Source organism: Nesoenas mayeri (assembly GCF_963082525.1).
Source record: "Nesoenas mayeri genome assembly, chromosome: 20".
Lineage (NCBI taxonomy): Eukaryota > Metazoa > Chordata > Aves > Columbiformes > Columbidae > Nesoenas > Nesoenas mayeri.
Genome location: NC_137569.1, coordinates 10,515,981 through 10,532,536, shown reverse-complemented (window position 1 = coordinate 10,532,536; position 16,556 = coordinate 10,515,981). Strand labels below are relative to the sequence as shown.

The window sequence follows — 16,556 nt, the reverse complement described above, 5'->3', positions numbered from 1 at the left end:
TTTCTCCGCGACTGCGAGTCGTACCAAACCGGGTCTGGTCTGAAACCAACAGGGCTGCTGTGGATGGGAGATATGGTGCCATATTCCCAATTGTTAAATGATGGGGGAAAGGGATTAAATGCATTAGCGGTGGCGGTCGGGCTGCAACAGTGGCCAAAGGTGGCACAGCCCGTCGCGGTGACCAGTATGTGCACGGAGCTGCTTTCAACCTGCATTTGGCTGTGAAAAATTTGGGTTCCCACATCAAAAGAATTTAGAAACAAACACTGGGGGAGGAATTAAAAACAAAAAGCCCATTTCATTTGACAGCCCTCTGTGGCTGATACATTTTCTCCCTCTCCCACAGGGGCTCTGCGTGCCTGGTTTTCGAGCAGGTCCTCCAGCAGCAGAGCAGGGAAGAACCGGTGAGAGAAGGTGGTGGCCATGGGCAGCCCAAGCGGTCCAGATTTCCCGCTGCTACTTGGCGACTTTCTCAAGGAAAAAAAAAAAGCACTCAGAGAAGACAAGGTGCAAGTTTTTTAGTTTTCTGGAGGAATTTTAAAGAAGTGTCTTCTCCCAACACCCATCACTATGAGGACCTGGGATTAATCCCCAGTGGACCCGGGCACAGAGACCCTGATGGGCGGGTGACCTCGGTGCACAAAGCCCCAGCAGCACCAGCTCTGGGGACAAGCACAAAACCTTTGTCTCCATTTGCAGCCCCAGGCACCGTCTCCACCTGCGCTGCATGGACGTCCCCGCACCAGGACCCAGTGCCATCTCGGGGCTGGGCAGCCCATGACCACACCGAAGCATGGCTGGGGTGTCACAGCAACGCTTGGGACAGGGGAATACAAGAGAGTTGTGTTGTCATCTTTGCAGCCCAGAACATAACACGTAATCACAACATAGTGCTGTCCTCCTGCTCAAAAACCACAGGGGCAGGAACAAGGACTGGAGCTCAGTGAACGTCCCACTGGGACTCCAGTGGCACCTCTTGGTACAGTGCCTGGCTGGTACAGCATTGGTGTGGCCAGCAGGCCCAGGGCAGTGACCGTCCCTGTGCTGGGACCTGCGGAGGACAAACTGAGAATCCTGGGGGCAGTTTTGGGGCCCTCACACCAAGAAAGGCCTTGAGGTGCTGGAGCGAGCGGAGAGAAGGGAACGGAGCTGGTGAGGGGCTGGAGCACAAGTGTGATGGAGCGGCTGAGGGACCTGGGGGGTTCAGCTGGAGAACAGGAGCTGAGGGGAGACCTTCTGATCTCTGACCTGCCTGAAAGGAGCTTGGAGCCAGGGGGGTCGGGCTCTGCTCCCCAGGAACAAGCACCAGGAGCAGAGGAAACGGCCTCAAGTTGCGCCAGGGGAGGGTGAGGTTGGATGTGGGGAACAATTTCTTCCCCAAAGGGCTGTGGGGCATTGGAACAGGCTGCCCAGGGCAGTGCTGGAGTCACCATCCCTGGAGGGCTGGACAGACGGACATGAGGTTCTCATGGGGCAGTGCCAGGGGTGGGTTATAGTTGGACTCGACGATCTTGAGGGTCTTTTCTAACCAAAATGATTCTACGATTCCCTGTCTTCACTTTCTGAGCACACGTGTCCATCTCCAGTGTTCCATTTCCCAAAAGAGGGAAGGGGTCAGTGCAGGAGCAGCTGAGCAGAATCCCACTGGGTCAGGAGTGAGATTGTCCCCCACCTGCAGTGTCCCAGCCCCCGCTCTGCTCGGGGATCCACCCCTGTGGGCCTGTGATTCTGCCAGCGCCAGGCAGCACCCGGCCTGGCCGGCCACGTCCCTGCTGGGAACGAAGGGAAATTCCCCCGGCAGCCCGAAACATGAGCGATGGAGCAGCACGGCCCAGCATTTCACCCTGGTGTGCATCCTCCATGCCCTCAGAAGCCCTGCATCCTTCTGACTCCTTTTTCACCCTCAAGATCTCGGTTCACCCAAGCTCTGAACATCTGGTCTTCACCAAACCAGCCAAGTGAGCCAGCGCAGAATGAGATTTGCTCCTCGGCAGCACCACGGCGCAGTGATGCCACTGAGACCACTGCGGTGAGAAGGGGAGGAGACCAGGGAGGGAGGATCTCGGAGCAATGAGGAGACCTGGCACCTTCCCCGCAGAGCTGCCACGCCGGGACACGCTCCTCATACAACCGGGAGAACCTGCAGGGGCTGCAAACGCCAGGCGCAGATACCATGTGAAGTATAAACATCTCTCTCAGCATATGGCAGAATTTTCACTTTCGGTGGTTTTTCTCCTGCCTTAGTGAGCTTTGCTCTTTTCAAAGATTTATCCTACCGCGGCTGAGGCAACGAGCAGCGGAGAATCACAGCAAGTGAAACACCAGCAAAAGGGCGACAGTCGTTGCAACACCCGTCCCTGCATGGCAGCGATGCAGCCCCACGGCTGCGCATCTGCAGGGCTGCCGAACCGCAGGATTTGGTGTCCTTATTGCTCAGCTTCCCATGAAAACTATCAGCGTTGACAGCAAAAGAGGAGCCCTTGGGCGTGTGTCCAAACCAGACGCCCCATCTCTGTGGTTCTCGCTGAGAAGATCTCGCCCCGCAGGCAGCAAGACCACGCGGAGCGGCACAAGGGCAGGGACATCGCGTTTCAGTGCGTCCTCGGGTTTCTCACATTTGCATCACCAGGAAAACTGAGACACTTGACCAACCGTGGGAGAAGAAAAGAGGCCACCAGGAAATTTATTCCTGTTTGTTCTCAAGCCAACAGACAGATGTTGTCAGGGCAGAGCTGTTGTGCAACCTGAGGACCACCACAAAAGCATCCCACCACAAAAGCATCCCACCACCAGAGCTTCCCACCACCAGAATGTCCCACCACTGTGAGAGCGTCTCCAACCACTGGACTGTCCCACCGCCACAAGAGCATCCAACCACCAGCATGTCCCACCATCACAAGAGCATCCAACCACCAGCATGTCCCACCATCACAAGAGCTTCCCACCACCAGCATGTCCCACCGCCACAAGAGCATCCAACCACCAGCATGTCCCACCATCACAAGAGCTTCCAACCACCAGCATGTCCCACCACCACAAGAGCTTCCCACCACCAGCATGTCCCACCGCCACAAGAGCATCCAACCACCAGCATGTCCCACCATCACAAGAGCATCAAACCACTAGCATGTCCCACCACCACAAGAGCTTCCCACCACCAGCATGTCCCACCATCACAAGAGCATCAAACCACTAGCATGTCCCACCACCACAAGAGCTTCCCACCACCAGACCTTCCCACCATGGGGATGTCCCACCACCACCAGAGCTTCGTAGCACACTCTCATTTTTCCAAGCTGATTCTCAGACCATGGAAATCAGGTGGTGCCAAACCCAAGTGGGTGTTACCTGGGCTCACCAAACACCCATTTTGACACATTCTTGGCTCTTTGAGCCCAGAACAGTCTTCCTGGTAACTGTGCTGCTGTCATGAGACAGGCAGGTTTGGGGGGGAAGAGGGAATGAGCCTGTGCATGCAGAAACAAAAGTAAAATCTTCATTTTAAAGGCCATTTAACAGATTAAACTTTTCTTAAGAAAAGTCACTTTAAAAAAAAAAAAATAAAAGAAACCCCAAAATCCACAAAGTTTCTATAAAAAAACCTCAGAAAGCAGAAGTTTGACAAAACCCGCGGATGACCAATGTGTGGAAGATCTGAGGGTGCCCGGCAAGTTCCCTAAACTGGAGAGAAAGAAAGAATTATGAAGAAAAAAAAGACGGGAAATTGCACAGAACTGAACACACAGAAGAACGAAAATTCAGGCAGAGGCTGAGCTCTGTGAAACACACACGGTGTCATTTGTCTGCACATCGGACGCGCAGGTGGAATCCAGCGGGACAGCTGCGGCGCGGGGGTCGCGGTGCCGGTGCCGCGGGTGCTGCTGCCCCGGCCCAGCCCCGTGTCCCCGCCGGGTCTGCCCGTCCCGGGGAGCAGCGGCTCTGGGGAGCACGTGGGAGCTCCGGGGATCCCGCGGGGTCGTTTGCTGACCCACGGGACCAGGCAGGCGATCGCACACACCGACTAGTCCCAGTTCCAGCTCCAGTGCTATAAATAATTGATTTTTGAGGTAACTCGAGCAAGGAAGGTAAGACGACTCCCTGTGCATCATCTCATATCCAACCTTAATTTCTGATGTTTGTCTTTGTGCAAAAAAACTCCACAGAGGTGATCCTTGGTCGTTACTTTAACTATCGAGCCATCACTCACATGCTGTAGCCTCACCCAGGTCCTGCTTCCCCCCTTCCCAGAGCAGCCGGTCCTGCTGCCCCTCTCCTGCCTCAGTTTCCCTTCCTCTCCCCCTGCACTCAGGACAGCACCGCTCCACCTTTCCCTGGACACAGAGCAGGGACCAGCTGTCCCCAACACCTCCTTCGTCCCTCTTCATCATCGCCATGGTTTGTCCAGGCATTTCCAAGCTGCTCCCAAACACACCCTTGCCCCAAATAGCTTTTTGCCCCAAAGCACCCCTGCTGCACCCCTGTCACCTTCCCTTCTGAGCAGGACATCGAGCTGTCGCTTAAAACATGGGTAAGGGCAAAGAGGCCCCATCCAGACACTCTGGGGGCTGACAAGGAGCGAACTATGGCCGCTCTTCAACACATTGGTGCCTCTTCCCCCTCTGTCGATGTCAGTGTCCCTGTCCCAGCCCTGCCCATGCCAGTGTCCCCAAGCAGCACAGGACGTCTCTGGGGGTGACTGACCCTGTCACAGAGCTGCACGCTGTCCCTCCAGCCAACAGGGACAGAGGCTCCCGTGTCCTGCGGGCGGCTCTGAGGATGCAGGATGGAGTCCAGCATGGGGAGGGCACCAGCCTGGGCACCCTGCGTGGCTCCAGCTGGGCTTGGTGGCCAAACCCTGCCTGGGCAACCCAAGCCAGCTGGGTTTGCCCCTCACTCCACAGGGAAGGCCAGGGCGGAGTCCAAGGCCCCCACTCGCTGGGCTGCTCCCTCACAGCCCCACAGGGAAGGTGCAGCCACAGCCCAGGGGGATCCTGACCCATGTCCCCCCCCACCCCATGGCGACCCGCTGCCCCCATGGGCGGGGCTGGGCTGGCTCCGCCCACCTAGGAAAGCCCCGCCCACTCTAGCCATCTCCACCTACATGGGCCATCCCCACCCACTGGAGTCAACCCAGCGCACCTGGCCCGGCCACGCCCACTCGGATTAGCCCCGCCTCCCGCTCCACCCAGTCATCCCAACACCGACATACCTGCCAACTCGAGCCAGCCCCGCCCATCCGGGGCGCCCCGCCCCCCGCGGCTCACCTGGCCTGGCCACGCCCACTCGACTAAGCCACGCCCATCTGAAAACAGCCCCGCCCCACACAGTCCAGCCCTGGCCGGTTTAAAGCAACTCCCGTTACCTGATTGGCTCTACCCCGAGAAGCCACGCCCCCTCGGCTGGCCCCACCCCCCTCGGGCGGCACCCCCTCACCTGTCAGCGTCGCCCGCCGGCCCGGCCCCGCCCCGCGGCCCCGCCCCGTACCTGGGCACGCTCGAAGCTCTCCCGCTCCGCCTCCAGGCCGCCGCCGCCCGCCCGCCGGCTCAGCACCTTGGGCAGCGGGTTGGACACCTGCTTCATGGAGCTGCTCACGCGGTCCATGGTCTCGCCGCGCCCGCCGCTGCTCCGGCCCCGCCGCGCCCTCACCACCGCTCCGCTCGGCGCCGCCGCTGGCCGGATCCCGCGCCATTGGCCCGCCCACCTGCCACTCAAGCGTGGGCACGCCCCACCGGCACCGCCTCCAGCTGGGCGGCTCCGCCCGCCGTCCCGCCCGTGTATTCTGATTGGACGCTGTCACTGCCACTCGAGAGGAGCCTCCCGGGAGGGCCGGCTCCGAGCAGACCCGGGCGGGCAGCTCACGTGACCACCGCCAAGCTCACTGGTCCGACCGGAGGCCGCTCACCGCCAGCTCCCGCCTCCCCGCGAGAGCCCCGCCCCCTGGCCCTCCTTCAGGGACCGCCCTCTTAGCACCGCCCACTTCAGTCCCGTGGTCACGCCTCCCTGCCATAGCCCTGTGATGATTGGCTCCCGAGCTTGCCGCTCACACGCCATCACCCGTACTCGCGCCTCGCCCGTGCCCGCGGTGGCGCCCCCTGGCGGGGCCGCTGAGGACCGGGCCCGGGAGCCGGGGCTCGGGCCGGGTTGCGAGGCCGCTCGGGCCCTAGGCGGGAAGGGCTGTGCGGGGCCGGCCCGGCCCAGCCCAGCCCAGCCCAGCCCAGCCCAGCCCCGCCCCGGGGCTCGGGGAACCTGCGCCGAAGGGCTCTGAGCTGCGGCTGGAGCCAGCCGGCCGGGCAGGCCCGGGGGGTCCCACAGGCCCGGGTGTGCGGCCTGCGTGGCTCCGGTTGTGCCGAGTCCCAGCCCGGCCCGGCCCCAGCGCGGCGTGCGGGGCTGCTCCACCCCCCGGCCCGGCCCGGCCCACACACAGGCCGCGGGGGAGCAGCGGACACCTGCGGCTTTGCCAGCGCCCGGGGGTTCCGGTGGCCCTCGGGGTCTCCCCGCATCGCCCAGCCCCCTGCGGCCCGCAGTGGTGGCTGCGCCGCCGGGTCGCACCGGGGGGTGCTTGTCTGGCTTCGCCCAGCTACGGGATGGACTTGGGGCTTCGTGGTCCTGCCCGGGGCGGGGGGTCAGTGTGGGGGGCTGTTGGGCCTTTGGTATCAGCCGGGGGGCGGAGCTGTGCGCAGGCACAGCTGGCAGAGCAGAGCCGGGAAGGTGGGTCATTTCAATGGCGGGGGGCCAGGAGTGGTTACAGATGGCTGAGAAACAAGGGAAGAGAAGTGAGAGGAGGTTTTTCACTTTGCTGACCAGGGGGCAGGTTGGTGGCCGAGGTGCTTTTGTATAACCTGGTCCAGGCTCGTGTCTCCGGTCCCTCCGCTCGTTAGGGGGCTGTGCTGGGCCTGCTCTTCGCCCTCTCTCAGCCCGTGAACTGCTGGGCTGTGGCTCAGAGCAGGGGTCCCATCCCACTCAGCAGGTGAATTTCCCACTGGGGCCTTTGCCAGAACTTGAACATTTCTGCAAAATATGGACAAATCAGTATTTTTGCAAAGAGCCTGAGGACTCTCTGGGATTGCTCCCCAGTTAATCCCCAGGGACCCCAAAGGGGGTTGTGCCAGTGGGTTCCTGGATCCTTAAAAGCAGATCAAACAAAATCAGTGTCTTTGCTTTAGGTGGGGAGCAGCTCTGCAGACCCTCCCGTCTGCTGCTGCCAGCGGCGATGGGGCAATCTCGGAACAACTCTTTAGGATGTGAGTTGTCAGGAGCTCTTGTGCAAGCAATTATCCCTGTGTAACTCACTTTTGTGGTTGATTTTTCAGCTGAAACAATTGCCACACAAGCACCTTCCTGGAGCTGCCCGGTCGGATGTTTGCATGCTAGACCTTACCCGTCTCTGTGCCTTGGAGATCAGACTCACAGCTGCTGGGAAAGGGTCCACACTGTGCAGCGAGGCCATCTCCTCCCACCCCAGCTCCCTGTCTGCCTTCTCTCTAATGTACTTTCTGGAAACCTGCCTCCTTCCTTGGGGCTGGTCCCAGAGGAGGTTTAATGGGTTTAATTCAGCCACTGTTACAGCGAGGTGATTAATAATTGAAGACATGAAATCATTGCCTAATAGAGACAAGCAAAGAACAGAGGAGGGCATTTCACAAAGGGCAGGAAGGTCCTTGTGTCTGGGGGCCTGGACCTCAGCCCCCCAGAGGACCCGCAAGGCTTGTGTGACCTGCTCCTCGTGCTGAAGAGCAGAGTCACATCCTCCTCTACTATGGCCAGGGCTGAGTCTGCACTGTGGGACCTGGGGTGGCCAACCGGGGACTCCTGCCTGGGCAGGAGCAGAGGAAGGTGGGTGAATATGGGCCAGAATGGGCTGTTTCTGCTGGCTCCTACTGGATTCTCCGAGACAGGGGCTGTGACAGGATGGAGCTGGGATCCAGTCCACCCAGTGGCTCCCCTGGGTTGCGCCTGGGGGTCTGGTTGGCTCCTCTGCAGGGTTTTGAGAGGCTCCCTCCTGGTGGGACCATGTGCTTCGTTTCTAGGCTGCTCTGCAGGGGTTTGGGCGCTGCTCCCTGGCCGGAGAGGCTGCCTTGCTTTGGGGCAGGTTGAGAGATGCTCCGCAAGAGGCACGGGGCTGTTGCTCTGTGAGGTTTGTTCTTGTGCCTCGAGTTCCATGGGGAGGTGCTGGAGAAGGGCTGGTGTGCAGGGAACGTGGGTTGGGCACCACAGCTGGGGTTTGTCTGCTTGGTTGCTCTGTGCTCCTCTCGCTCTTGTCTGAAGGGCTGGACTGCAGCCTGGAGGCAAAGGGCGAAGGGGGAGCCTGTGCTGGGATTGTCTGCCCTGTGCGGGGACAGAAACTCACTTCCCCAGTGCCACCCAGTCCAGTTCAGCCACTTTCACATTGCTTGGACAGGAGACCTTGGGCTGTGGAGCATGGTCACCTTTGCTTTTAGTAGCTACCTGGGTTGTCTGCACCTGCGTCTCGTCTGCAGGATGGAGATCATGGGTCTGGTGTCTGCTGGGACATGCAGAGGATGCTGTGTCCCTTCTCTTCTTCCCTTCGGGCAGCATGTGGCACCCATCAGGTGCTGGCTCAGCCTGGGCCGGGGGACCAGCGCGGGTCCTGCCCCTGTTCCAGGGCTCCGCAGGGCACCTTCCCCAGTGCTCACCCCAAACACCCCCGCAGGGGCTGCTGCCTCTCCACCAGGATGTTGCTTTGCAGCTTGGTCTCAACCCAAAGGACCTGCAAGTGAAGAGGGAGAAGTGTCAGGAGGGGAGTCGGGAGGGGCTGCAGGGGCTGTGTGCCCTGACCGAGCTGGAGATGCTCTTTTCCCAGAGCTGGAGGCTCCTGTTCCCCCCCGCCCAGCCAGAGCTGGGACAGCCCCAGGGTGCTGCCGCAGCTCCCCTCGCCCCGCGGGCTGGCCTGGGCTCAGGGACAGCACAGATCACAGATCCCCTTGTTCCTGCAGGAACACAGAGGCTCAGAGTGTGGCACAGTCCTTCCTCTGTTACCCAGCCGGCTGCACCAGTGCCGGTGGGCGCAGGGCTCTGGGCAAACATCCTGCTTGCATTTCCCTGCGGAGGTGACCCCCTGAAGTTGCCCCTTCAGACACCCCAGGGCACGGTCTCCTGAGCCCCCCCAGCAGACGAGGTGGTCCTGGAAGGCACATCACCTGGAAAGGTGTGCAGGGGAAGGGCAGTGGCTGTGTCGAGCCTCCCACAGGTTCAATCCTGTAACCACAGACAAAACCCTGCCCTGGTGACAGGGCTGTTTGCCCAGACTCTGGGACAAAAACATCTTGTGAGCCAAAGTGCCCACCTGGTGCAGGGGGGTGGTCCAGACCCCACAGGAGGGTGGTGTCTGGAGTTCTGCGTCCAGTTCTGGGCTTCCTAGTTTAAGAAGGACAAGGAATTACTGGAGGAAGATCAGTAAAGGGCTGCAGAGGTACTGAGAGGTCTGGAGCATCTTTCTTGTGAGGAAAGGCTGGGAGAGCTGGGGCTGTTGAGCTGGAGAAGAGAAGCTGAGAGGGATCTGATCAATGGGATCAATAGCTCAGGGTGGGTGTCAGAGGATGGACCAGACTCTGTTCATGGTGCCCAACGCCAGGGTGAGGGGCAACGGGCACAGACTGAAACACAGGAGGCTGCATGTGAACATGAGCAGAAACTTGTTTGCTGGGAGGTGCCAGAGCCTGGCCCAGGCTGCCCAGAGCGGGTGTGGAGTCTCCTTCTCTGAGACATTCAAACCGCCTGGACCCACCTGTGTGATCTGCTCTGTGACCCTGCGTGAGCAGGGCTGGGCTGGGGATCTGCAGAGCTCCTGCAACCCGGCCAGCCTGGGGTTCTGGGATTCTGTCCCTGGTAGAGCAAAGAGCACTTGGGGCAGCTCGGTGCACCAGGAGGAGCCTCTGTGTGTGTGAGGTTTCATCTTTTGATCCTGTTTTTTGAAAGCTTTGGGCAAAGCATGTGCTGCTGCTGAGTCCTTGTCAGCTCATTCTGTCAAAGAGCTTCTGAGCTGCTATGTGGGTCAGGAGAGCAGCTAAGGCAGAGCTTGGAAGGGGTCAGGAAGATGGTTTTGGGGAGGATTGCTCAGCTATGGAGCGTGAGGGTCCATGGGGCCCTCACCTCTACCCTGGGTGAGGTCTCCTGCTTTCTCAGGTTTTACAAGGAGGGATGTAACCCCAAAACATAACCAGGTGTGTTCTCTGCACTAAAGCCTTGGCAGCTGCCTTCGCTTTGCCAAGAATTCAGCAGCAAGGCTGAGCGTGGCTTCCAGCTGGGTCTATGGGAGAGGACTCACACCCGAGCTGGGGCTGCGGCTCCCAGGGTGGCTGCCTGGCCGGGAACCTCGCCCTGGAGCAGGGCCTGGAGGTGGGAGGTGTTTGCAGCACCCTGGAGGATGTTTGCCATCTGCTGGAGAGCTTCCCCATTGCATGGGCAGTAGGTCCAGCTGGAGCATTGCCCGGTGCCCAGCACGAGCCCTGGGGGTGACGATCTCACCCAGGAAAGGCTGGTCTCTCGCATAGCAGGAAATGGTGAACTTGCTTTGCTTCTGTCTTGTGAGACAGTCTTGGGCTGCCAGGACGTGACCAGTGAGGAGAGGTTTTCTCTGTGTGGCGTGGGGTGTGCAGGGTTGTGTGTGGGACCGGGGGCTGCGGGAAGGTGTGGGCTGTAGGTCTGGAGAGCCAGTCTGTCCCTGTCAACTCATTACGGGATGGGCATAACCCAACGTTCACCAGTGCTCTTGTGGAGCATCTTATTGCAACCCTTTGGTACTTAAAGGAGGCTGATAGGAAAGATGGGGACAGACTTTTGAGCAGGGCCTGTTGTGATAGGACAAGGGGTGATGGTTTAAACTAAAGAGACGAGATTCAGGCTGGACATGAGGAAGGAATTGTTGCCCTGAGGGTGGTGAGAGCCTGGCCTGGGTTGGCCAGAGAGGTGGTGGATGAACCATCCCTGGAGACATCCCAGGCCAGGCTGGACGGGGCTCTGAGCACCCTGAGCTGGTGCAGATGTCCCTGCTCATGGCAGGGGGGGCACTGGGGAGTTGGGAAGGGCCCTTCAACACAAACTGCTCTAAGATTGTCCTTATTTTCTAGATTTCTGTAATCTCAGTCTCTGACTTGCGAATGTCCCAGGTACCTCCATCTAAAGACAACAGGAGGCAGACTTCACACGGACAAAGTACCATGTCATGCCAAGTGCTCAGAAATGTCAGATCCTGGGTGTCTCAAAGCCAGAACCCAGATGGTTTTGCTTTTGGTTTCTCTGAACCTCTGCTGCTGTAGCTAAACCAGCCCTGCCTGGTGCAGGCTGCTGGTGCTCAGTGCTGAGGGCAACTGGTACGCACGTGTGGCTGGAATTTGGCATCTGTCTGGGGATGTATTTCCACGTTTCTGTGAGGGCCACATCCTGATGCAGCCCCTGACCACTTCCCGCTCTTCAGGCTCTTGGTCCAAAAGCGGGGCTTTTTTGAGCACCCCAGATTTGTCTGGGAAGCTGCTACAGACTGCAGCAATGTATTTCTGCTGTGTGCTTGGAAACGGTTGGCGTCTTTCTGCTGACATTTACCAAAAATATTCATCTGGAGGCATATTCTGATATATAAATTTCAGTCCAGAGATTCCAATGCAGTTTCACAAGCTGCACCGTGGACCTGACAGTCCTGTGGGACCCGCTGTCCTGGGGAATCAGATATGAACAGTCTCGGGGGGTGTAGACGAAGGGTCCCTTGAGCTCAGTGTCGGTGTCTCCAGATGTGGCCACAGCAGATCCCTTGAAGAAAAGGCAAATACTTGTGCTGCCTCCCTTGAATGCACTCCCAGCCTCCAGCCATTCTCGTTTACAAATCTCCATGAGTTTGTCGCTTTGAAATCCAAGCCCTGGCTCAGACACATGGAAATTTCCTGGTGGTCACCATGTCCCCTGGCAAGGAGCTCCCCGTATAAAGAGCCTCTTCCTTCTGTTCCTTTTGAACCTGGCTGTTGCCAGCTTCGTTTGACGGTTCGTGGTTCTTGCTCTGGGAGACACAGCAAATAATCACTATTTGTCTCTCTTTCTAGGCCACTCATTTTGCATTTTCCAATCAGATTCTGCCTGGCAAGGTTCCTCTTCCCATGCTGGAAAGTCTCGATCCCTCTGGGAAGTATCCCTTCTCATCTGAGATCTTGCTTGTCCTGGGAGCTGCACCACCGTGTGCTCACTGGCTACACCCGTCACTCTATTTCCAGCTGATTTGCTCCCAGTTAAAACCAGTGTTTCCCATACGGGTGATCTGGCAGCTCCTAGGGGCTGTGAGAACGTGATCCCCAGACACGGCTCCAAGTGAAGAGCCGCTGTGGTGGAGCCGCTGCCTCCAGAGCTAAGAAAAGACTCCTCCTGCATCCCAAATCTGTTTGGGCGGTGAATCCAAAGATACCATGTGTGGTTTCTATCGAAAGCTGAAACACACCATAAGGCAGAGGTTTTACAGGCTCCGTAAATAGCTACTATTTAGGATGTATGATATGGAGGAGGCTTTAGAAATCAAAATATTTAGAGATTTGCATTATTTGTCTTGGCAGGAAGGAGCAGCTGAGACTGAAATACAAAATCTTCCTTCAAGGAAGGAACAGAGGGGAGGAAAACAGTGAATAGGGGGAATAACAGAGGTGTCAAAACCTCCGAGAATTCCTTTTGCGATGAATGGGAGCAGGAGACACAGCCTAGTGTATCTGAAAGGAGAGAGAATTCATTGAAAATGTCTAGGCACGTTTATATTCCTGATAGAAAATATTGATTTTTAAGAATGAATCTTGACATTTCCATCAAACCCATATTTGAATATTGCAAGAACATCCAGAACACTCAGCTAAAAGCAGCACCAAGCTGGGCTGTGTTGGTGTGAGCTGCATCAGCGAGGACGTCTCCAGCTCATCCCTCAGCCTGTTCTCCTCCTCTCAGGTTTATTCTTGTCCCTGTGTGGTGATGTGTAACAGGAACGTTAAGATGGGTCTGAATGGGGAATGTGTGCGAATGTTGGGTGTGAAAGCACCAGCAGAAATGCAGGAACAGGGCTACCAGAGTGACAGACCTTGGTGGCACCTGGGTTGGCAGGTCTTCAGCCCATCATAATCAAGTTGTCTCAGTCTGATGTCAATCTCATCTCTCCATGTGGTTCTCCAGCCTGTCTCTTGGGCAGACCCGTCTCCCCCAGCCTCAATCTGCCGTCTGCTGCCGCAGGCAGGGGTGTCAGTCTTGGGCTGATATCTTGGGCACCTCAAGCTGTCGTGTCTCTTGTCTCAGGCTGAACGTCCATCACTCGTGCATGGCCAGTCCCGTGGGGACAGGGATGTGCAAGGGACCTGCGTGGTCCAGGCAGCTCCTGCCCATGCACCCAGCTTCACCTACACCTTCTTAGGGCAACGGAGCTGGTGAGGGGCTGGAGCACAAGTGTGATGGAGCGGCTGAGGGACGTGGGGGGTTCAGCTGGAGAACAGGAGCTGAGGGGAGACCTTCTGATCTCTGAACTGCCTGAAAGGAGCTTGGAGCCAGGGGGGTCGGGCTCTGCTCCCCAGGAACAAGCGCATGGATGTGTGGTTGGGAGGGGAAGTAAATGGATGGAGAAAAATCTCTCTGACTTGCAGGAGTCAGTGTATGCAGGGAATTCTTGTGGCTTGGCTTGTCCCATGCAGCTCCCAAAAATGCCCAGGGCACCTCCCTTCTCCATCCGAGACCAAACCCCAACATGGTCCCCATGGTCCTCCCTGCAGCCTTCCGTGACACGGTCTGGGCTCGCAGAGGGAGGCAGTGGGTGGCTTTGGAGTGCAGAGCAGCACAAGGAGGAGAGCAGGGAGGAATGTCACCCCCGACAACAGCTGACCTGAAGCAAGGATGGAGCCATGATGAATGGTCTGGCATCTTTCCAACACTCTGGCATCTCTGTCATGATGGTCAGGGCTGCAGAACAGACCTCCAAAAACCCCCCGAGTGATGGGCAAGGCTGGGCTGTGTTGGAGGGTGTTTGTCTCTTCTCCCAAGGACAGAATGAGAGGAAACAGCCTCAAATTGTGCCAGGGGAGGTTGAGGTTGAATCTGGGGAACAATTTCTTCCCCAAAGGGCTGTGGGGCATTGGAACAGGCTGCCCAGGGCAGTGCTGGAGTCACCATCCCTGGAGGTGATGCACCAGTTTCTGTGGGCGAAGTGAATTGTCCCCGCTTTTTGATGCAGATATTCTAGGAAACATGCGTGTATGACATTCTGGTCATTCTCCATCCATTGCCATCATGTGCCTTCCAGGCAAAAGGTCCTTCTGCTAATCTTCTGAGTCGCTGCTTTGAGGTTCTCTACAGAGTCCTTTGGTCAGGGGGAAGGAAAAGAGAGCTCATATCCTGTTCTCTATAGTTTCTGGTATCTTATCGTTATATAATATGCCATGTCAGGGTGCTGCTCTCATCGAGGTTCCGGGCACTGCCCTTCATGGCACCCTTGACACAGCACTTCTTCCATTGTGTCATGTCTTTCAGCAACGCTTCCGGCGTGTTCCATCCTCGCTCACTGTCTCCCTCTATAAAATGGGATGAACCGGGGGACCCCACAGCAGGCACAGCAAGGAGCTCTGGTGCAGTCCAGCCTGACTCCTGCGGTTCATCTCCACCCAACGGGAGCATGGAGACCTCCAGAGCTGCCCTTGCTGTGCTTTTTGTGGCTGTCCTCTGCTACCAGGTCTCCTCTTCTCCAAGTGAGTCCAAGCTCTCCTCTCCGAGGAACTCTCTCCTCTTTCTTTCTGCTGTATAAGGTCTAGTAATGCCTGGCGGCTCTTCCCTCTGAGCATCGGCTGTGGGAAGGAGAGGCACGTCTTGCTGCTCGCTGGCTTCCTGAGGGAAGGATGGCAGCGGTGGGCGCCCATGGTGGGAGCAGCACCTTCCCCAGCAGGGATATTCTGGTCTTCTGACCTTCCTTCTCCCTGCTGGTGTTTTTTCTGGCCTGGTTTAATCAGAAAACTTCTCTTCCAGGTTCTGTCAACTTGTCTGGTCGCTGCTGTGTTCGATACAGCGCCAAAGCATTTCCCTTGAGCCGTGTGGTGATGTATGAGCACACGGGCAGCCACTGCTCCCAGCCTGCTGTGATGTGAGTAGATCTGCCCAAATCCTGGGGGTGCTGCTCGACCGAAGGGTGGCAGCACCAGGAAACCCCATGTCACCCCCATCCTGGCAAGGGAAGGCACCAGGCTGGGCTCTCCTGGGTTAGAACAGCCTGGAAACATCTGAGAGGCCAATCTGACACCTCAGGCAGCCGGTTTCTGGACCCCTGTACTAGAGCTGAGCCGAAAGAGCTTCTGCTGGTCACCACCTCATCGGCAGAGAGCGGGACCCAGGCAGGACGGTGTCCTGGCTGCAGTGGGCATGCCGGGGATGAAGTCCCTAAGTGGCAGAGAACAGGACCCCTGCAATGACACTGAGCCAGCCTCTCACCCCGTGTTTCCCTGCAGCTATAGGAGGGTCTGGTTTGGTGGGTTCACCACGGCAAGGAGCAGGTGGTCTCCTCTCCTCAACTGGATTTCTTTCTGCAGATTTTCCACAGTCACAGGCAAGATGGTCTGTGGCAAACCCAGTGATAAGTGGGTCCAGGACATCGTGAATCACCAGAAGGACAAGGCAGGCAGTGGATGAGCAATGCCCTGCTCCCTCCAACGTGAGCTCTGCAAGGACCTTCTCTCGTGGGCACCTCCAAGACACAACCTTCTTTTCCTACTACCCATGATTTTGGCACACTATTTAGTACACTATTTAGCTCTTTTATTTGAGCTTACGCGAAGATGTTTTTAATTTATTTGGCATTTTCAGTGAAACTTTTCATTCTAATTTGTACTGATTGTCTTGAAGTTATTTTTGTATAATAAAAAGGAGCAAAACCTGCAGCTTCTCCCACTGGCTCTTGAGATGCTTCAGAGGCCGTGGTGGGCGGCGGAGGCTGGGGAGGGGTCGGGGCTGGCACTGGGTGGGTGTATGGGTGGCCCTGGCTGTCCCCAGCCCCTCCGTGCCGCACCCCCGGTGCTCCCCTGCCCGCTCCCGGGGCCGTGGGCAGCTGCCCGCGCCCTGCCAGCCCTGCCCACCTCACGGCTCTGCTCCGGGTGGGTGTCACGGGGACGTTTCGGCGTGGTGTGGTCACTGAGCTCAGGCACCGGGCAGGCAGCGCCGGGGCTCCCGCTGCAACCGGGGGCTGCTCGGCTCAGCCACACCAGAGACAACCCCCTCTCCTCTGCCAGCCCAGTGCCCGGGGTTATCTGCTGCCACAGATTATTTCTGGCACTTCCTAATTTGTCCCGCTCTCCCAGACAGGTTTTTCTTTCACTTTGGCCCGCGGGCTCAGAGGAAGCGCAGCCCTTAGGGCTGGTGCAGCTGTCCCGGCCACGCTCCTCCCCCGGGCGGCTTCTCCTCGGGCTCTCATGGCGCTGCCTCGCTGGGAGCCGGCCCGCAAGCCTGCCCGCAAAACCTGCCCGTGAGCCTGCCCTTGAACCGGCCTGCGAGCCCGCCTCTACTGGCTGACCCCGGGGAAGCAATCGCCCGGCCAGGCCGCGGTGGCCACC

General features: G+C 58.1%; 1 protein-coding gene across 1 annotated transcript in view; it reads right to left on the bottom strand.

Moving 5' to 3' along the window:
- Window positions 1-5,617, bottom strand: part of HIP1 (huntingtin interacting protein 1) — a 51,734-nt gene extending 46,117 nt beyond the window's left edge. Inside the window, exon 1 of the mRNA XM_080356930.1 lies at window positions 5,485-5,617. Within this exon, the coding sequence (XP_080213056.1) occupies window positions 5,485-5,601 (117 nt within the window). The 5' untranslated portion in view covers window positions 5,602-5,617. The remainder of the gene's footprint in view (window positions 1-5,484) is intronic.
- Between the last annotated feature and the right edge of the window lie 10,939 nt (window positions 5,618-16,556).